The sequence below is a fragment of the Oncorhynchus mykiss genome, chromosome 6 (genome assembly GCF_013265735.2).
Source record: "Oncorhynchus mykiss isolate Arlee chromosome 6, USDA_OmykA_1.1, whole genome shotgun sequence".
NCBI classification, from domain to species: Eukaryota; Metazoa; Chordata; class Actinopteri; order Salmoniformes; family Salmonidae; genus Oncorhynchus; species Oncorhynchus mykiss.
Window position 1 is genome coordinate 66,602,138 of NC_048570.1, and position 22,971 is coordinate 66,625,108.

Genomic DNA, 22,971 nt, shown 5'->3' on the forward strand with positions numbered 1-22,971 from the left:
CTGGTCATTTTTCAATATGAAGGGTCATGTTTGTTACCATCTCATCTTGTACTCTTAATTTTTTATTGCAGTTGTGGGGACATTTCTGATCAATGATAAACACTCAACTTTGGGACATTAGAAAAATAGATTTTCATGCTTTAGTATTTCAATGATCACATTTGATGGATTATAGAAATACAGTTCGCATCGAACATTAAATAGAATGTTGACTGTTGCCCAAGAGACCAGTGGATGGAATTTCTTGCCCAGTCACGACCAGCAGGTGGTGGTTGTGCTACGTTGTAAATCCCTCACCCTGGCATTTTCAAATTGTATGTGGAAACCAGTCTCCTGAATATGAGCTATACACTTTGGGAGTGGCCTTTTTGAATCTTCTCCAACGAGTCAAATGGAGAACAAAAGTCCTTAAGCCCAAAAATTCATCCACAAACTCATTTATCTTAAACTACTGCATTATTCATTAATTTCATATGAACCCATTCAAAAGATTAAGGGATGTAAAGCCAAAGTGGTGGTCACTTTCAAAGTGTTTTTGATTCCCGTACTTTGAATTCCTAAATATGAAATGGCTTCTTTCACAACTCAGTCTTACAAAACCTCAACAGAATGTGGCGTCCTTGGCACGTCTACTGGCTCAGAATAGTTCACTGCTCATGTTAGTTTCCCTGCTAGCTCAACCAGAACCTTGTGTGATTGACTTATGAGCAATGCTCCAGCCTTCTAGAAGTTAATGAAAATGCGGTTTAGAGTTTTTTTTTTTTTTGTGTGTAATTGTGGAATTACTAGATTCTCAACCTAGCCCTGAAGGGCAGGTGCATGGATCAGAAAACCAGTCAGATCTGGTGTGACCACCTTTTGCCTCATACAGCACAATGCATCTCCTGTGCATGGCGCTGATTGTGGTATGTTGTACCACTCTTCAATGACTGAAGTTGCTGGATATTGGCGGGAAAGGGAACACGTTGTCATGTTGATCCAGAGCATCCCAAACATGCTCAACATCTGGTGACTATGCAGGCCATGGAAGAACTGGGACATTTTCAGTTTCCAGGAATTGTGTACAGAGCCTTGTGCATTGGGGCAGTGCATTATGCTGAAACGTGGCTGATGGCAGGGGCTAAATGGCTCATCAATGGGCCTCAGGATCTCTGCATTCAAATTGCCATTGATAAAATGTAATTATGTTTATAGCTTATGCTTGCCCATACCCTCACCACCATTATGGGACACTTCATAACGTTGACATCAGCAAACTGCTCGTCCACATGACGCCATACATTGTCTGCCATTGCCCAGTACAGTTGAAACCAGGATCAGTTGAAACCAGGATTCATCCATGAAGAGCACACTTCTCCAGCATGCCAGTGGCCATTGAAGTGGCTACGTTGCCGAACTGCAGTCAGGTCAAGACCCTGGTGAGGACAAAGAGCATGCAGATTAACTTCCCTGAGACGGGTTCTGACAAGTTGTGCAGAAATTCTTCGGTTGTGCAAACCCACAGTTTCATCAGCTGTCCAGGTGGCTGGTCTCAGACGATCCTGCAGGTGAAGAAGCTGGATGTGGAGGTCCTGGGCTGGCGTGGTTACAAGTGGTCTGCGGTTGTGAGGCCAGTTAGACGTACCACCAAATTCTCTACAATGACAGAGGTGGCAAATGGCAGAGAAAATAACATTCTACTCTCTGGCAACAGCTCTGGTGGACATTCCTGCAGGAAGCATGCCAATTGCATCTGTGACATTGTGTTGTGTAACAAAATGCACATTTAAGAGTGGCCTTTTATTGTCCCCAGCACAATGTGCACCTGTGTAATGATGCTGTTTAATCAGCTTGTTGATATGCCTCACCTGTCAGGTGGACGGTTTATCTTGGAAAATGAGAAATGTTCACTAAGGGATGTAAATACATTTGTGCACAAAATTTGAGAGAAAAACTTTTTGTGCGTATGGAACATTTCTGGAATCTTATATTTCAGCTCATGAAACATGGTACCAACACTTTAAAGGGGGAAACCTAGTCAGTTGTACAACTGAGTGAATTCAACTGAAATGTGTCTTCCGCATTTAACCCAAACCCTCTGAATCAGAGGTGCTGGGGGCTGCTTTAATTGACATCCACATGTTTTTTTTTTCAGTATACAAGTGCCTTCGGAATGTATTCAGACCCATTGACTTTTTCCACATTTTTTACGTTACAGCATTATTCTAAAATGGATTAAATAAAAATAATTAATCAGCAATCTACACACAACACCCCATAATGACAACGCAAAAACAGGTTTTTAAAAATGTTTGCAAAAAAACCCAGAAAAACATTATCTACATAAGTATTCAGACTGTCAATTTTGACTGTCTCAAAATTGAGCTCAGGTGCATCCAGGTGCACCCAAAGAAGTTTGGAACCACCAAGACTCTTCATAGAGCTGGCTGCCTGGCCAAGCTGAGCAATTGGGGGAGAAGGGCCTTGGTCAGGTGAGGTGACCAAGAACCCAATGGTCACTCTGACAAAGCTCTAGAGTTCCTCTGTGGAGATGGGAGAACCTTCCAGAAAGATAACCATCTCTGCAGCACTCCACTAATTAGGCCTTTATGGTAGAATGGCCAGACGGAAGCCACTCCTCAGTAAAAGGCACATGACAGCCCGCTTGGAGTTTGCCAAAAGGCACCTAAAGACTCTCAGACCATGAGAAACAAGATTCTTTGGTCTGATGAAACCAAGATTGAACTCTTTGGTCTGAATGCCAAGTGTCACGTCTGGAGGAAACCTGGCACCATCCCTACGGTGAAGCGTGGTGGTGGCAGCATCATGCTGTGGGGATGTTTTTCAGCAGTAGGAACTGGGAGACTAGTCAGGAATGAGGGCAAGATCAACGGAGCTAAGTACCTGCTCCAGAGCGCTCAGGACCTGGGGCGAAGGTTCACCTTTCCTAAGCACACAGTCAAGACAATGTAGGCGTGGCTTCGGGACAAGTCTCTGAATGTCCTTGAGTGGCTCAGCCAGAACCCGGACTTGAACCACTTCAAACATTTCTGGCGAGACCTTAAAATTGCTGTGCAGCGACACTCCCCATCCAACCTGACAAAGCTTGAGAGGATCTGTAGAGAATGGGAGAAACTCCCCAAATACAGGTGTGCCAAGCTTGTAGCGTCATACCCAAAAAGACTCGATGCTGTAATCCCTGCCAAGGTGCTTCAACAAAGTACTGAATAATTATGTAAATGTGATTTTTATTTTTAATAAATTGGCGGAAATGTCTAAACCTGTTTTTGCTTTGTCATTATAGGGTACTGTGTGTAGATTGAGGGGAACAAATAATTTAATTAATTTTAGAATTAGGCTGTAACCTAACAAAATGTGGAAAAAGTCAAGTGGTCTGAATACTTTCCTAAGGCACTGTACATTGACATTCTACCAACAATATGGTATTCTCATGCACCTGATACCTGCAATGTGAGTAATATCCTGGGGAAGAGATTATAACCACAGAAAAGGCAGAATCTGTGGGAACATAAGGACAGGGGCGATGAAGTCTGACATCATTGTTCCTATGCCCCTCTGCTAGAATGACTGCCACAGCATGATGTCTTAAAGTTACTTGAATGTCAATTGTAGCAATGTATGCTATAATAGCAATTATACAACCAATACACTGTAGCTTTTGACTATGTATAGGAAGGCAGCCTTGAGGTGTGTGGGCTTTACCTTAAAAATGAATGCAGTATCGTGCTTCTACACCTGCATTGCTTGCTGTTTGGGGTTTTAGGCTGGGTTTCTGTACAACACTTTGTGACATCAGCTGAAGAATTGCTTTATAAATTTGATTTGATATCAAATTGAATGTATTCTGGCTTTGTATGATGTCATGTCTCTTGATTTGCTCAGCAGTGTTCATGGGCGGAAGCGGGGAGGGCAGTGGAAGTATTACACAACGTCACATTTCCTCTGCTCCTGCACACTCTGTCAGCCATGACAACCTCTGACCTGAGCAGAATAAAAGATCAGGTGAGAACCGCACAAGATTCTGTCTCTACCAGGTGTGCTTTAATGTCTTCTGTTCTGATTATTTACTTCAGATTGTGCTGCTGGTTGTTTAATCATGTTCTGACGGACTTTTTGAGTGTTTAAACTGTAAGATGATACAATCTGTTCAATGTAGCTTTGACTTAGTCTTTCCCAAAACATAATTTATTAGTGTTTAGTTCTTGAATGTTCTCCCCTAGGCCTGTATCATGACTTTAGGATCCAACAGGAATCAATTGAAAGGTTTATGACTGACAACTTTCATATTAGGTCACTCAATGAATAGTGTTGAGGTAAGAGGATAGGCTTCGTTTCTAATTCACTGAGCCATATTTAGATCAACTAGATCATGTTAAAACAAAAGCACACCAAATAGATTAAGTGGAAATTAGAGCAACCATAGCCAGTATGGGAGCCTCTAGAATCAATGAAGTATTGGGAGTTTGCCCAAAAACCTACATGTAAGTCAATGTGTCTAAGAATATCTTAACACAGGGGACCTGCTGGGTGGAGGATTACATATGAAGTTACACAAACTCCTCACCAGTGCCTGCACAAATTCTATTTTCATGTTTTCCATTATTTTTGTTACCTAAATGGCTGGAATCATTAAAGTTGGTTGGTATGTAGTTCTCGTAATCAAAATTATTTTCTGTTATGTTGAAAGCAAGCAATCCATTTTTACGGGAAAACATTTGAACTACACAACATCATAATGTCTGCCTGAGAGCTGGAGTGGTATAAACAGCTAGATAGCAAGAGGACTCTTGATAAATATATGCATAAGTACACAGGAAGTCCAGAGGGAGAGGCTTTAGTGTTGGCACAGCGGCAACAGATGGTTCTGCTTAAGAGCTACAGCATAATGGAGCTCAGGTGTATGGCCCAGGGCACTGTTGGGTCCTACTTGCAATGAATTCCCATAGAGTTTGAGACACAGGAGGTGAGAATCTAAGATGATAGGGTAACCATTCTTTAGGCTACAACTGCAGTTAACCCTCTTGCTACCGTGGCATCAAACCCCTGTCGTTGCCATATTAATTATTGTACTCGTGAGCTTATGCACATTTACTTATAAGAATTATAACATGCAGGAAATCAGTTGATCACCATCAGAAGGTCATAGGTCAATGAAACAGCACTATCTCTGTTTTATAGAGACAGAAAGCCTTGGAAGGGAGGATGTTTCCTGCTGCAGGGTTTGTTGATGTGATCATGATGAGGGACAAACAGCCCAGTAAAGCGAATAATTAAAATAGAGCCAAACGTTTAGTCGAGTGCTGTTTGAATAAGTAGCTCTCTGCCCAATGCTGATTAGCCTCCCTATTCGCTGCCAATAGTCTTCACGGAGGCCTAGTTTTTATAAGGAGCAAGACCCCAAATGCGTACCTGTGGAGTGCTCCTTGACTGACCACTGGTCAAGGAGGTGAAATCAACAACAGAGGCCATAGGATGTATTACCACCAATGATGTTGTATCCTCGTTAGAGAACATTTGGAGAGGAATTGCTAAGTCAGACATTTTCTCTGCATCCCAGAATAGGCTTCACGCAGGCATATAGTGCACTTTAATTATTTTACCCAGCCTATTGTCATCCAAGTGGGAAGGCAGAAAGGATATGTGCTGTAGGTGGGACCCCCACCACTTATAATTGCTACAGTTAAGTGCTTTGAGAGGGAAATGTACACCTCTGAACACACTTCATTGTCAGCTGGAAAGCTATCATGTTATATAATTTTTAGCGAGTTCACAAAAACGATATGGGCCTTGTGGGTGGGCTGAAAAAGGCTTCCTATGAAGAGAACGGAGTGTATGTGTGTGTGTCAAATTATTTTAAAACCTGCCCAACACTTGTTGATATTCAGATCATTATAGCATTAGCTATAGCCCTTTTATTTGGTATTAAATAGTCTAAAACATGTAGGTGTGTGAGAGAGAGAGTGCAAGGATGAAGGAGCGGAAGGATGAGAGAGAGAGAGAGAGAGAGAGAGAGAGAGAGAGAGAGAGAGAGAGAGAGAGAGAGAGAGAGAGAGAGAGAGAGAGAGAGAGAGAGAGAGAGAGAGAGAGAGAGAGAGAGAGAGAGAGAGAGAGAGAGAGAGAGAGAGAGAGAGAGAGAGAGAGAGAGAGAGAGAGAGAGAGAGAGAGAGAGAGAGAGAGAGAGAGAGAGAGAGATATTTCCTGTTATTTACAAGAGTAGCACTGACTGCGATTCATCTCCATTGTTTCTCCATTAGAGCTCAGTGTCACTTAGGATCCTTAGCTGTCTGGCCAGCCACATCAGGGCGTTCACACACAACATGTTGTGCCATCACCTGAGGATCTGTCTAATTCAATATCTGCTGTTTGACTGTCAAGTGTCTGTTCCTGTGTTTCCTGGGGTTGTAATTATTGAGCTCCGTGAAAGACAGCAGTCCTTTCAATGATACTAAAAGTCATATCTAGCCACTGGGTGTAATGTAGTTACATTGTGTAATACTAATAGGCCTATTACTGGAGGGAGAGACTATGTATCTCTTACTTGATGTAATTGAGTGAATATTTCTGGGTGGATTGCAGACACTTATTTTGCCTTTGAGCTGAGCAGATATGATCTGGCAACAAGGTACTGTGCAGTGTTTGATATGCAGCGACAAGCCAGTAATACAAATGCAAGCCATTGGAATTTCTTGTGGGGGGGAAAGCCTCACATTGTATGTGGACAGTATAATATGTAGCCCATTAGTGTTGAGGAAAACAACATTTGTGGTTGTATATTTGTAATCTGTATGCTTTTAATTGTCTGTTGGTCACTGTATTTTATTTGATCAATAGCAGATTAAATAAAAAGGCTAATCAACAAATGCATAAATGCTCTGGTGGTCAATTTTAGCTAAGGCTCATGTGAAAATGAGCAGAAAGGTGAGATAGTTAGTGTGGAACAGCCGCCAAGAGAGTGTTCTTGTATCGCTATTGTGAACCGCTGTCGCACCTCTACGTCTCCCCCTAGCGGATTCTGGTGACATTGCGAGCTTTATCGGTGTCGTTTGGCAGATCCACTCCCTCGCTCTGCTATCACACACCCCTTGCTTCTACCACTTTCCCTCCACTGTTCCTGAGTTTCGGAAAATCAAGCAGTGTGTTGAAGGAAAGGTAACAACAAGTGTAAGTTCAGGGGACCACGTCAGGTAGGAACAAGCAGCAAGTGTTTGGATGTATTATTTTGAAGCATGTGATGCAAGTTTCTGAATGATTGAGGTAATCGAACAAAATAATGTTATTGCAGAGTATTTTTGGAATAGTATACGTTCATGTTGTATTGTTATATCATTCATTGTGAAATGCTTGGATTCATTTAGGGGTTGTGGAGCTGCATTGATAAACGACCAGTTAAGCCAGTAATGTAGATCAGTTTATATATATTATGTGACGATAATTGAATGAATAAGGCAGTCGCGCTTCTCTCTGTCACCCTCAACAAATCATGCTATAGTTATCGTAGGAAATAATTTAGGTTGAGACCAAAGTTGAGAACAAAATCTGTATGAGTTGCTTAGTTGGATAGAAATCATGGCAATTACAATTGGACAAGTCTTGAGTAGTCATTTACCAAGCTTAGCTGTCTATAACGGACTCTCTACCAGATATAAGACAGATATATACTAGATAGACACAGTATATATGAAATTCACGTGCTACGCCCGGTTTAACATGACCAGGGAGGGGTGTGTGCCCATGCAATTGTTGGTTCATTGGTCAGACAACAGGCTGGAGATATATTGCTGTTCAATAATAGGTTATGAGAATCTCATCTCCACATTTTATTTTTTATCTGTAACATTTATAGATCAGCACTCTTATTTTTGGCATTTATGTTCCACCATCATATTATATGTCATTGCAATATATTACAAAAAATATTATAAGAACATGGAACCAACTGAACGTTACAAGTGTTGGGCAGATTATTTCGAACTAATTACAACTCTCGGTTATTGGTTGTTTTATAGTAGCCAATAATCTCAATATGTGTTCTATTTTATGAGTCATATGAACCCTTATCATTTGTTCTTATTGTTTCTAACTACCTCGTCAAACACTTATGATTGCTGCCAAGGGCGCCTGATCTAATGTAACATAATTGCTTCAACCGAGCCTCACCCCACTGGAGAGCAGCAGCTGAATGACTGAAGGTCGCTGTCCATTAGCGGTGGTGCTGAAATAGGGCAATGTGGACTCTTGCGCCTGGGCAGGCTTTGTCAATATTATAATTTTTTACTGAGTAGTAATTCACCTGTTATTATTCAATCACCTTCATAGCCTACCTCATATGCAAACTTCTTCTGGTCTGAACTTGGATTCTGCTACTATTTATTTGGGTATCTGTAATTTGCCCCTTTAAGATTAGGATGATGGTAAGGTTCAATAACATGTTGTTTGTGGATATATGCTATTTTGCAGATATTTAAAAGCCCAGTGCAGTCAAAAACGTGATTTCCCTGTGTTTTATATATATATATTCACACTATGTTGGAATAATACTGTGACATTTTGAAAATGATTATGCCATTTTAGTACAAGAGCTGTTTGACAAGACTGCCTGAAATGTCAACCTGTTTTGTTGGGATTGAGTTTTGGCCTGCCTGGTTACATCACCAGGTGGTAATTAGCCCAATAAGAAAGACAGTTCCAAACCTCTTTGCCAATAATAATCAAGTTTTCAGTTTTCCCCATTCAGACCACTCCCAGAGTCCTAGCAAAATGATTGCTTGAGAAATTACTTTTGACCATTTTAATTGAAAACAATCACAGTAAGGTACTTTATTGTTAGTCAGAAATGATTTGATAATGAGATAAAAACAGCTGCATTGGACCTTTAATTTGTGTTTTCTTTACATAGGTACAGTACCTGTGTGGAGTTTGAAGAGAAGGATGATTGGGAGCACACACTTTTTTAACCTGTTTCTGATGCTCATGGACAACTTTTTCATGAAGAACACATGAAAACACACTTTGGCTGGTCCTGAATCGTAAATGACCCTCCACAGCTTTCTGGTCATCTAATCACGACTCCCCAACCTCCATCCAGCTCGGCCCACCCTGTCTGTTATCTCTGCAGACATTAAATTACACCTGCCTTCATCTCAAATACAGACCTCTGCGAGAACTCTTTTCCCTTTTGTAACATTCACTACCAAGTCCAAGGATCCATTCTTCTCTTCTATGTATCTAACTCTGTGAGATTTCAGTGCCTCGCTCGGTTTGAATCCCTTAGCCATCCCTAGTAGTTCCCATTACTCTGAGCTCTCGGCAGCACCCACCCTCTCTTGCTCCTTACTGGTTGACTCCTTGGGTCCTGAGCCAGGATGAATGACGTCCAGGATGCTACCTCTCCAGGGGCCGCTCTAGGTGGCCCTGTCGCCTGCGTCTCCAAAGTGGAACTGCGCGTCGCCTGCAAGGCCCTGCTGGACCGAGACACATTGAACAAGTCTGACCCATGTGTCATACTCATGGTGCAGAACCAGGGACAGTGGACAGAGGTGAGTACCCCCCATCGCCTGTATGTCCCCAACCTACTGGCCTGGTAAAGTCTTAACTAACATGGTTCGCTCCATAATGTACTGATTGTATGAACAATAAGCAATGGATGTTGATGCTAAAACAACTAAGCCTGTGAAGCGCAAACGCCAGTAATGAGCTGCATAAGTATCTCTATGATGTTGACATGTAACATTGGGTAGTATGACCCCAGTTTATTAAAATAACAATGATTCCGTGTCTGACAGAGTTGGATAGCATGAGGTGAACCAGAGTGAGTGCTTGTTTCTACTGAATGGAAGGCATTGTCACCTAGCAGGATATAGCCGGCACAGTGGGAGGGGCAGCCTCTCTCCCCGCCCTCCATTTCTCCATATCAAAGCTGAGCCATATTTAGAGAAAAAAAGTATTATCTGGAACGGCAGCTTGAAGACAGGAGTGAGATTTAAGGAGTGAGCTGTTTGTGTGAACGTGTCAGACTGAGGATGAAATCTTAATCTTGCTCCCATTATCCCAACAGCTGGGCAGTGCACCAGATCACAGAGAACAAAGTAGAGCCAGGGAGAAGTGACATATCTGGTGCTGGCTTGGTGGTATTGTTGCCATCTTCTTTTCTTTTGAAATTGATTCTGATTTATAGAGTAGCTACCTGAAACTGAATTGAAATTCTCAAACAGATCACCGAGAACATTGTTCATAGGAGGAGGGACGGGGACAGGAAATCTTATTTTCCTTTTCACGCTTCTTCCTCTACTCGCCGTATCTCTTTCTCACTATCTCATTCTAAGTTGCGGATCATAGTTTCTTGTCTGCCTTGGAATTACACTGGTACTCTATCTGTAATATGAGCTGGGGGTGTGTGAGTTATGAATAGCATATTTCCCATGATGCAGTACTCCATTATATATGACTGATATTCTGTATATCTATAAGGCAGTTCGAATAAAGGTGGTTGCCAAAGAAATCCATCCATCTTTGTTCCTTCAGCCCATTGCGTTCCCATTTGAGATGGGATGATTTTCGAATGGATGATTTGAGATGGGATTCCAGCCTGGCACTGTTCCAGCCTGGTACTATTTTGAACAGAAATGCAATGGTTCATTGGATCAGTCCAAAACGTTGCCATCTCAGTCTAAAACTCAGTCCTACACTGCTGCCAGAATCTAAACTGTGCCTAGATTCCTAAGTCATATATTGGCCTTTCTCTTGCATTTCAAAGATTGAAAAAAGAAAAAGAAAGAAAACATGTTTTTTCTTTGTAGTATATTTGACCAGCTCTAATGTGTTATATTCTCCTACATTAATTTCACATTTCCACAAATTTCAAAGTGTTTCCTTTCAAATGGTATCAAGAATATGCATATCCTTGCTTCAGGTCCGGAGCTACAGGCAGTTAGATTTGGGTATGTAATTTTAGGCTAAAAAAATGTTTAAAAAGGGTCCGATCCTTAAGAGGGAAGCCCTGTTCTTCCATAACATAGACTGACCAGGTGAATCCAGGTGAAAGCAATGATCCCTTATTGTTGTCACTCGTTAAATCCACTTCAATCAGTGTAGATGAAGGGGAGGAGACGGGTTAAAGACAATTGAGACATGGATTGTGTATGTGTGCCATTCAGAGGGTGAATGGGCAAGACAAAATATTTAAGTGCCTTTGAACGGGGTATGGTACTGCAATGCTGCTGGGTTTTTTACGCTCAACAGTTGCCCATGTGTATCAAGAATGGTCCACCACCCCAAAGGACATCCAGCCAACTTAACACAACTTTGGGAAGCATTGGAGTCAACATGGGCCAACATCCTTGTGAATTTGATTTATTTATCCTTATTTTACCAAGGTCTCTTTTAAAGATGACATAAATGACAGAAAATAGACATTAATATAAATATATAATATATAATATAAAGACAAAATGCCGAAAGAAAAACCCAGTCATAAAAAAAACACATACATCAGTAATACGGTCCTCAATCAGCTTTCTGAATCGCCCTAGAGGCACCAGAACATCACATTCATCAGTAATACGGTCCTCAATCAGCTTTCTGAATCGCCCTAGAGGCACCAGAACATCACATTCATCAGTAATACGGTCCTCAATCACCTTTCTGAATCGCCCTAGAGGCACCAGAACATCACATTCATCAGTAATACGGTCCTCAATCAGCTTTCTGAATCGCCCTAGAGGCACCAGAACATCACATTCATCAGTAATACGGTCCTCAATCAGCTTTCTGAATCGCCCTAGAGGCACCAGAACATCACATTCATCAGTAATACGGTCCTCAATCACCTTTCTGAATCGCCCTAGAGGCACCAGAACATCACATTCATCAGTAATACGGTCCTCAATCAGCTTTCTGAATCGCCCTAGAGGCACCAGAACATCACATTCATCAGTAATACGGTCCTCAATCAGCTTTCTGAATCGCCCTAGAGGCACCAGAACATCACATTCATCAGTAATACGGTCCTCAATCAGCTTTCTGAATCGCCCTAGAGGCACCAGAACATCACATTCATCAGTAATACGGTCCTCAATCAGCTTTCTGAATCGCCCTAGAGGCACCAGAACATCACATTCATCAGTTATACGGTCCTCTATCAGCTTTCTGAATCGCCCTAGAGGCACCAGAACATCACATTCATCAGTAATACGGTCCTCAATCAGCTTTCTGAATCGCCCTAGAGGCACCAGAACATCACATTCATCAGTAATACGGTCCTCAATCAGCTTTCTGAATCGCCCTAGAGGCACCAGAACATCACATTCATCAGTAATACGGTCCTCAATCAGCTTTTTGAATCGCCCTAGAGGCACCAAAACATCACATTTAACAACATTTTGAAGATTGTTCCACAAATAAGGTGCAAGAACTAAAGAACTAAAAGCTGATTTAGCTAAGTCAGTAGAGACCAAAGACATTTCAAGAGTAAACCATCCCTGAGAAACCTTGTAGAGTCCATGCCCTGACAAATTGAGGCTGTTCTGAGGGCAGAAGGGGGTGCAACTCAATATCAGCAAGGTATTCTTAATGTTCTTCATTTTTTTGTACACTCAGTGTATGTTGCAATTAAGCCCCAATGTTTTCGCCTCTCTTCCAGGCATTGCCAGATAATGATTAACAGTGACAATGCCAAATCGTAGTGTGTTGAAATGGGAAGCATTTATTGAGGCCCAGTTAATGTTTATGAATGAGAAATGTGTTCCGAGGCTTTGGCAATAATGACGCTTGGCTGATAGTGTTGAGCACACACTAATCAATTTGTCGCTGTGGTAATGCAATAAAACAACATTTCATGAGGAAATTAACCTGGGTTCTCTGCAAGCTGAGCATTTGAGTAGTTTACATAACTCCCCTAAATTCAGCTTGAGCATTAGGAGGTGATATAATTGATACAACCTAATGCTCCGAATAACCATATCATCCATGTCAGTGGAGAATGCATCTCAAATGGGAACGCAATGGGCTGAAGGTGGGCTGAAGGAACAAAGATGGATTTCTTTGGCAACCATCTATAATTCAAACTGCCTGATAGATATACAGAATATCAGTCATATATGGCAGACTTTCTAATGAGTGAATTCGGCTATTTCAGAGGTATAAAATCATGCACACAGCCATGCAATCTCCATAGACAAACATTGACAGTCTAATGGCCTTATTGAAGAGCTCAGTGACATTCAACGTGGCATCCTATGACTCATAGGATGCCACCTTTCCAACAGTCAGTTCGTCAAATATCTGCCCTGCTAGAGCTGTCCCGGTCAACTGTAAGTGCTGTTATTGTGAAGTGGAAACTTCACAGCTCAGCCACGATTTGGTAGGCCATACAAGCTCACAGAACGGGACCTTCGAGTGCTGAAGCGTGTAAAGATCGTCTGTCCTCGGTTGACACACTCACTACCAAGTTTCAAACTGCCTCTGGAAGTAACATCAGTACAATAACTGTTCTCTGGGAGTGTCATGAAATGGGTTTCCATAGCTGAGCAGCCGCACACAAGCGTAAGATCACCATGTGCAATGCCAGCGTAGGCTGGAGTGGTGTAAAGCTCGTCGCCATTGGACTCTAGAGCAGTGGAAACACGTTCCCTGGAGTGATGAATCACGCTTCACCATCTGGCAGTCCGATGGACAAATCTGGATTTGGCAGATGCCAGGAGAAAGCTACCTGACCGAATGCATAGTGCCAACTGTAAAGTTTGGTGGAGGAGGAATAATGGTCTGTTTTTCATGGTTCAGGCTAGGTTCTTTAGTCCATTGAAGGGAAAACTTAATGCTTCAGCATACAATTATATTCAAGACGATTCTATGCTTCCAACTTTGTGGCAACAGTTTGGGGAAGGCCCTTTCCTGTTTCAACATGACAATACCCCCATGCACAAAGCGAGGTCCATACAGAAATGGTTTCTCGAGATCGGTGGGGAAGAACTTGACTTGCCTGCATAGAGCCCTGACCTCAACCCCATTGAACACCTTTGGGATTAATTGGAATGCCCACTGCGAGCCAGGCCTGATCACTCAACATCAGTGCCTGACCTCACTAGCAAGTTCCCAACACGATGTTCCAACATCTAGTGGAAAGCCTTCCCAGAAGAGTGGAGGCTGTTATAGCAGCAGTGTGGGGACCAACTCCATATTATGCCAATGATTTTGGAATGAGATGTTCGACGAGCAGGTGTCCACATACACTGCATGACTAAAAGTATCTTAACCAGAAGCGGTGCGTGGGTAAAATCACTGGGGAAGCCAAGGCAGATAAAAATCCTTATTACAACCTGTGCTGTGATAATTGTGTTGTTCTCTCTATAACCTGTTAGTTTGCTTGCCTTGCAACTGTGATATATAGGCCTATGGCAGAGACAATAAGAAGACACAGTGGCAGGACAAATTCAACCACACCTTTGTTTCACCACAAAACCAGAGAGCAACATCTGTCTAGTGAAGTCCAGAAACATATTGCATGTAACAAAAGTTACATGACCTACAGCATGGTTAAGAAAGTTCATGTTTCTGACATTTTCAGACTACTAAACAACTACAATTTAGAACCACAGAGAGGTACTGCAAGTCGCAAAGAAAACAGGAGCTGCCTCCACTATTCCAGCACCATTTCAACTTCAGCATTTCAACATCATCGAATCACCTATGCATAGTCTAATACAGTGACAACTAAAAGATATCAAAAACGATTTAGTCCAATCCACGTAAGGTACATATGATGTGGCTGTACATGGTTCTGATTTATTTGTGTGTGTGTGTGTGTGTGTGTGTGTGTGTGTGTGTGTGTGTGTGTGTGTGTGTGTGTGTGTGTGTGTGTGTGTGTGTGTGTGTGTGTGTGTGTGTGTGTGTGAAAGTATTTAATGTTGACTAAGTTGTCTATGACTGTCATACAGTACATTCTTATTTTTTTGTTGTCCTAGTCTACCTGGCTAAAATAATTGGCGCTAGCACAACTTCCTTTCATGGGCAATGTTAGCCTTCTACATTTAGCTACATCTTGAACTTCCATCCTCTCAGTCCAGGGGCACATTGTAGTTTATGGTTGGTTCAGAATTGCCTTTATAGTTATTGGCCAGTACAGAGAACTAAGTAAAACCACAAGTCCAAATCCCTATCTCCATCTAATTTAGGAAAGGGGCAATTTTAGCTAGCTAGCTAGCCACCGGAAGACAACAACAAAACGAGATGCAACAATTCAAGTTGTTTCTATAGATGCCGTATTTCTCTATGATAGGACTGAAGCCAAATCCAGACTGGCTTCCCTTGGCACTTTATTTTGGTACGCCAGGACCATTCACAGTTGAGCTCAATTCTGATTGGCTATTATTTTATACTTTATACTTTTAGACCAAACACTTGCTGGTTTCCCTTGCGTTCAATGCTATGGGCGGCAGCAATATCGTACTCTTTATGACCAGACCACATCAAATAGATGGCCTACACATACAGAGACAGAGGGGCGCTGTTTCTCTCGCTCTGATGCTTTCTCCGGTGAGATACATTCAGCCTCTTGCGAATTGAAGGTCAATTATGAAAACACATAGAGACGAAAGATGCATTATTTTATGTTTTTTTCTTGGTAAATGATTTGGGAAAGCCTGGCTTCCTTTGGCATCTATCAATACATGCCACTGATCTTAACCATATCAGTGCTGTTGATATACAGTGGCTGAAGTCACTTCATGGTTTTACTACAGATAGAATTCAGCAAAACAGAGAGCTGTGTCGAGATAGTTGGGCTGGGGAAGAGGCCTTTGAATGAACACTCCCTTGGGATATGATGTCTTGTACTACTCTGTATTTGAGTCTTTGGTGGCCCACTCCTTTGCTCTCATCCATCTGAACAGGGAAGCAACATTGTCATGCAAATAATTTGCTCATCCTGCCGAAGGCTGAGAGAGAGCGGGTAGCTAAATCCACACAGATCTCGCTTCTCTCTCTCCTGCCGAACGACTGCAGCACATTATTTATACATTTTATTCAATATTCTGCCCATATGAATGAATGTATATACAATATCCTGCCACCAGCCAGCCGTCGTTCCCCAGCCAATCACGCACATGTGGCGGGTGTGCAGACGAAAGACTTGCCGACAAAGGAAGGCTTCTGCAGCCTTCACTGTAAAATATAACGTGTTGCAGCGGTGCTTCCATGGACACAAGGGAACAAAAAAAAACTCATACATTTTTAGTTGAAGATGGGATTATACTTATTTTATAAAAGTTAGGTATCAAGAAATCGACTCACATTTTTCCTCTCTGAATCCCCCTCCACCTGTAGCGGTTTTGCATTCTGGTGTTTGTCACTGATACCACCTTCCCTGTATGAAAATGAGTTAATGAGAGTCCTCTGTTCTCTGTTGGGTAAAAAACATGGTCAAATCATGACATCAGTTATCTTCAGGTCGGGAAGTCGTAGCTCTAGAAAGATGCCCGAGTTTCCGACTTGGAATACCGAGTTGGATGACCGTTCAAAAAGATTTATCCCAGTTGGAGCTAGTTTTTTTTCTGGAGTTCACAGTTGTTTTGAACACGGCATTACACCCCTACTCTTACGATAAGTGCCATGGAGTTTTTTTATGCCCACAGAGAGTCAGGACACCCATTTTAAAATCTCATCTGAAAGACCCTACTCAGTGCAATGTCCCCTTCACTGCCCTGGGGCATAGATCCCTACAGTGAGGGTGTCATAATACCAATAAAACCTAGCGGTCAAACAGGGAAATGGTTAATTTTTCCACCAGACATTTTTCCCGTAGGGAATTTTAGAATAAGGGCTGTGTAGTATAGGCTTACCCTGGGGTGACTTTTTGATAACCATGTAAATCTCTCTCAGACAAGGTGACTTATCAATATAGTTAGTCTCTATTTACTCTCAGATTCGAAAATCCTAATTAGCATGAAAGTAGACGTAATGCAAGACCACAAATACAAGCTCCTGCACATCATCTCTAGCTGACACCTTTGCTAACAGGTATTGTGTCAATTTAAAACTTGCCCAAGACAGTTCACAGAATTGTCAATTTAAAGACATTTTGCTAAGTTATTAATTCCTAAATTTATCTAACATTAGATATGTGTTTCTTATTTAACCAGGCAAGTCAGTTAAGAACAAATTCTTATTTACAATGACGACCTACCCCTGCCAAACCCTCACGACACTGGGCCAATTGTGCGTCACCTCATGGGACTTCCGATCACGGCCGGTTGTGATACAGCCCAGGATCGTACCCGGGTCTGTAGTGACACCTCTAGTACTGCGATGCAGTGCCTGAGACCGCTGCACCACCCCAAATGATTCTTACATTTACCTCGATCTCGGTCTCGTCCAGATCATCATTGCAGTTGTAGTATTTTATGATAGCCACATTAGCAGCTAAATAGCATTTCATTTTGTGGAGGTAAATACAGGCAAATATATTGATAAAAGTCACCTTGTCCATTTACACGGTTATCAAAACTTCTCGCCAGGGTAATCCTACACCAGACACAGCCCTTATTTCAAGTATTTCTAAAATCACCTATGGGAAAAACAATTGGAACCATTTTCTTGTTTGTCCGCTAGGCTTTACAACTCATACTGTGGTACTCTATTGGGAGCTCCTTTGGCCAGAGTGCCCCCTACTGGCCCTCCAACCTCACTTCCAGCAGCATCTGGTCTCCCATTCAGGACTGACTCTGCTGGCAAGTGGGAGAGAGTGAGGAGAGAGGGAGCTGACTCCCTGGGACCTCAGAGATCCCTCCATACGTCAGACAGTCACATCTCTGTAGACTTTCCCTACCCCCCCAGATGAATGGGCATCACAGGGGTAGGCATCACACAGACACAGCCCTTCCTCTGTGGCTCTAGGTAGATTTCTTCACACACGGAAATGAACTTGTCCGTGTTCACAAATATGTCCAACCAGATAGCACAGGAAGAGATGGAGAGAGAGAAAGACTGAGAGAGATGGAGAGAGAGAATGAGAGAAACAGTGAGAGGAGACCTAGAGAGTCTAATTAAAACATGTCTCAGCTGTTATCTCCTGAGAAATTAACCACTCGTACTGTTTGCAGGGTCAGTAATGAATAACAAGACAACCCACCCCCATTCCTCAGGTCACCTGTATCAGTATACATAATAACATTGTCTTTAACACTCTTGAGGTGTCGTTAATTAGGACTGGCAGACTAGACACTTTATTCCACAGTGATTGTCAGTGAGAAAAGGTGCATGTTGCTTCTGTTGCTTCTCATCAACCATTGTGAGTGTGTGCGTATGTGCATGTGTGTGTGTCTGTGTGTGTTCTCGTCAGCTCAAGGCCAACAGCATGAGGCAAAGCAGTAGGATTAACTCCTGAATATCTGAATGTTAACGTGGACGTGCATGTGTGTACTATAGTGTGCCATGTATGTTCATGGAGTTTGGTGTGTGGGGCCCATGTTGACTCTGACTTTAGAGAGCTTTGACAGAGCTGCTGATCAGGGAGCTTCATTCTTGATTTGCGCTCTATGGACAGGTGGGATTTGGCTCTGCTATGGTAAGGTTGTTAGCGAGATTGATGGCTAGGCCTGTATTGAGATTGATGGCAATCTCTAGACTATTTCTTTTTTAGATCAAACTATGGAGATTATGTCAATTTGCCTATCATATTTAACTATCTGTGTTTGACGACTTTCTGACTTTATCGTCTGTTTTACCATCACAACTTTTTCCTCAAATTAAAAGAAATGGAAAATGAGTAAAACATTTATGGCATTTTAAATTTCTACCAGATGCCTTAGGCTTGAATTATTTTTCAATATGCCTTCAATAACTCCAGTTTGAAATCCATTGATTCACTTAAACCATGGTTCAAACACAGCTTTTTAGGTCACTTTAATTTACTGATAGCATCTTTAGGGGGAACATATGCTTTTGATGATGAGTTGACTCCACTCAGAATACCTAGCTTGGAGAAAAATGACCAATCATTTATCTGGTACTGGACATAATTGGATGCTGGATGCTACTGGATGGGACATCATTTGTCTGGGTGCTAGATGGGTACACTCTGGCTGCGTTTACATAGGCAGACAAATTCTGATATTTTACCCAATTATTGGCAAAAGAGCTGATCTGATTGGTCAAAGATCAGAATCGGGCTGCCTGCGTAAACGCAGCCTCTGTGCTCCACTGAAAGCAGGTGGCAATGTGGAGAGTTCAGGCATGAACCAGGTGTATTAGATAAACAGGTGTATGTCCAAGCATGGCAATGGATGAGCTGTGTGTTTGCTGAGCTCTCAGCCCTCAGTCCACTAAAATCCTCTCTGCTGTCACTGTCTGAACAAGATCTTCACAAGATTTACATTTTGGTCTAATCAACAGGAAAACAAACAAGAACGCCAACAGTGGCTGTAGCGGTGATCCAGGTGCAGATGGGTATTTGGCTGTAGTTCCTGCATTCCCATGTGCCCATTAATACATCATCATGTCCCATACATTAATTAGCATTGCAAATGAACTGATACAATGTACATTGCATATAAAACTGCACTTTTCATTTTTAATTGGTAGGAAGCTCTCATTAGAGAGTTGAGTTGGAGGTCCAAGTTTCTCCAGTAATATCCAACAACGTGTCCACATTCTAACCTTTTTCTCCCCTCTTGTCGCTTCAGCTTGACAGGACAGAGGTGATCAAGAGCAACCTGCACCCGGTCTTTGCCAAGGTCTTCACCCTGGACTACTACTTTGAGGAAGTGCAGAAGCTGCGGTTCGAGGTCTACGACATCCATGGCACCCACAGTATTGGCACCCGCGACGACGACTTCCTGGGCGGAGTGGAGTGTACGCTCGGCCAGGTCCTGTACTGAATGTCTGACCCTTCCACTCAGTTATCCAATGTACCATTTCTTATGTCTAATCAAATCACTCACCACACATAAACTGAATGGAACAGTGTGCCGAGTTGCTGCTCACCAACAACAGAGGTCAGAGGGTAAAGGTTAGAGGTCACCAGTCCTCGTCACACTGCTCTCAAACTGCTTTCGTACTAATTGTCCGGTAATACTTCTCCCTGCTTCACTAGTCACCAGTCCTTCATAGTTTTCCTGTGTTCCACAGATTGTAGCCCAGAAGAAGATGGTGAAGCCTTTATTCCTAAAGTATGCGAAGTACGCTGGGAAATCCACCATCACGGTAGGTTCCCCCTATTCATCACCCTATTGATCTCGCTCACCATTGGCTCAATGTTGCAGTAACAGTGGCAAGCAAAATCAAATGCAATGACTTGTTAAATCAATTCAAGCAAGTAGATGATGTGAATCCTGTGATGTAAGGATGCTTCTCTGTACAAAGAATCATGACTCATATACAATATCTGTCATGACAAAGAGAGGGGGACGTTAAAGCACAGAGTGTTGTTTCAGTTGGATGGTCTCAACACCATCTGCCAGGCCAACATTACATTGCCATACAAAAGGGAACAACACAGAGAAACTGTGTTTAACAAGCCTGCAAATCTGACCTTTAGTAGAGTGGGAGGAAGAGTCAGCATTCCTCACTGCTCCTGTTAAGTCAGAGGTGCAGAGTCTGTGATCTCTGTGCCTTCTTATACTGCAGAGATGAGAGGAGAAAAGAGAAGGAGTTTTAACCAAGGAGTGAATCCGATGTCAACAACAGACCTTTGGCCTTATTGAGACCTATCTTTATTGATTTTACCCTAACAAATTGCCCTTGGAGAGAAGGGCTGAGAATGAGTTGCTTGTGATGGAAATGGCCAAAGTACAGATGAAATTTGAGGATCTTTCCCTCCGGGCTAGTGTTGCCATTATGGCCATTGATTGGGTGCGATCACATGACGGCAGCTTGCTGGGAGGCGGTTTTGGGGGATATAATGGGTTTGTTTAAGCACGTCCTGTAGCAGTGTGGGCTTAATGCATTCTAGTGAATTAGCGCTAACCTGTGTCATGGTGTTTCTGAAAATGGCTTTTCCTGATATGATAATGGACCTGGGCTTTGTTAGGTCTGTCCGTGAGATGGATCCCAATGACATGGCGTCTGCCTGGAATGTGCCTGCAGGCTAATCTGGAAGGTGGCAGAACAACAGTCAACTGTTTTTGTTTTGTGTGAAAAATCCCTCCCCAGTCTTTGTAACACATCTCTCAGATATGCATATGGGGACATGGGATGTGGAGAACAGTTGATAAAATGGTAGGGATTAAGTTACCGTTGTATGCCGTTAGTCAACAGATGTTGTTCATTATTGTAGTAGTCGTGCATTTTAACACAGATAAAGTCCTGTTAGATAGACAGCACTTGATTCACTGGCTTACCGGCGTATAATTACACTTATTTAGGAGGTGAGGGGCAGTAAAGGGCCAATACAATTTGTCCTAATGTGTTGAGATGACTTGTAACCTTCTAATTGTTCGTCAGGAGTGGTTCTGAAGGTGAGCAGCACTCACTGTAATGGGCTCATTGTAGTGATCTGGAACTCTTTGGGCTCTGACCACACCATTAGCTATGCAACACTGTGTCTCCTTTTAGTGTCTCCTTTTAGAGTGCTCCCTTCTCCCTAAGTTCCTCTCCCCTCTCATCTCTCCTTTCTCCCCTCTCCCCTCTCATCTCTCCCCTCTCATCTCTCCTTTCTCCCCTCTCCCCTCTCATCTCTCCATTCAATTCAAATGGGCTTCATTGGCATGGGAAACTTGTTTACATTGCCAAAGCAAGTGAAATAAACAATAAACAAAAGTGAGAAGACACAAAACAACATTAACCAAAAACGATTAGAATTTAACTGAAAATATTGAACTCAAAAAGGTTTAAAAAAGATAGACATTTAAAGTGTTATGTACAGTGTTTTAGCAATGTGCAAATAGTTGTAGCATGAATAGTAGGGGAAGATAAATAAACAGATAAATATTGGTGGTATTTACCATGTTGTTTGTGCTCCACTGGTTGCCCTGTTTTCATGGCAACGGGCCACAAATGTTGCTGATGTGACTGCACACTGCAGTATTTCACCTAACAGATATGGGAGTATATCAATGTGTGATTTGTTTTCAAATTATTTGTGGGTCTGTGTGATATGTGGGAGATATGTATTTCTAATGTGGTCATATGTTTGGCAGAATGTTGGGAAGTGCAGCTCAGTTTCCACTTCATTTTGTGAGTAATGGGAACATAGCCTGTCTTCTCTCGAGAGCCAGGTCTGCCTATGGTGGCCTTTCTCAATAGCAAGGCTATGAGTCTTTACATTGTCAAGGATTTTCTTAATTTTGGGTCAGTCACAGTAGTCAGGTATTTTGCCACTGTGTACTCACTGTTTAGGGACTGATAGCATTACAATTTGCTCTCTTTTTTGGTCACAGCAAAAGTGTGTCAAATAGTTATCTTAGTGTGTTCTCATAATTTGGTTGGGTCTGATTGTGTTGCTGTCCTGGGGCTCTGTGGGGTCTGTTTGTGTTTGTGAACAGAACCCCAGAACCAGCTGGATGAGCGGACACTTCTCTAGATTCATCTCTCTGTAGGTGAGGGCTTTGTGGTGGAATGTGTGGTCATCACTTCCTTTTAGGTGGTTATAGAATTTAACAGCTCTGCATGCATTGTTTGGGGCTTTGCGTTGTACACAAAGTATATTTTTTGGCAGAATTCTGTATGTAGAGTCTCAAGTGTGTGTTTGTCCCATATTGTGAATTCTTGTTTGGTGAGTCGACCCCAGACCTCACAAACATAGAGAGTAATGGCTTCTATAACTGATTGAAGTATTTTTTGCCAGATCGTAATTGGGATGACTGGTTGTATATTCATTTTGATGGCGTAGAAGGCCATCAAAGGTAGGTGGAAGGTAACTGTTGTGTTGATGTTTAGGCCGAGGTAGGTATAGTTCTTTGTGTGCTCTAGAGCAACGGTGTCTAGATTTCATTTATATTTGTTGTCCTGGTAACAGGAGCTTTTTTGGAACACCATTATTTT

General features: G+C 42.3%; 1 protein-coding gene across 2 annotated transcripts in view; it reads left to right on the top strand.

Annotated features, from left to right (window-relative positions):
- Positions 1-7,092: 7,092 nt before the first annotated feature.
- The window catches only part of LOC110526392 (copine-7), a 38,194-nt gene continuing 22,315 nt past the window's right edge, over positions 7,093-22,971 (top strand). The window contains exons 1-4 of one of the 2 annotated variants that reach the window (XM_021607339.2): positions 7,093-7,184; positions 8,897-9,536; positions 19,674-19,856; positions 20,119-20,193. In XM_021607339.2, coding sequence (XP_021463014.1) covers positions 9,363-9,536; positions 19,674-19,856; positions 20,119-20,193 — 432 coding nt within the window. In that variant the 5' untranslated portion in view covers positions 7,093-7,184; positions 8,897-9,362. Of the gene's footprint in view, positions 7,255-8,896; positions 9,537-19,673; positions 19,857-20,118; positions 20,194-22,971 lie in introns of both variants that reach the window. The other variant, XM_021607340.2, reaches the window with a different exon arrangement.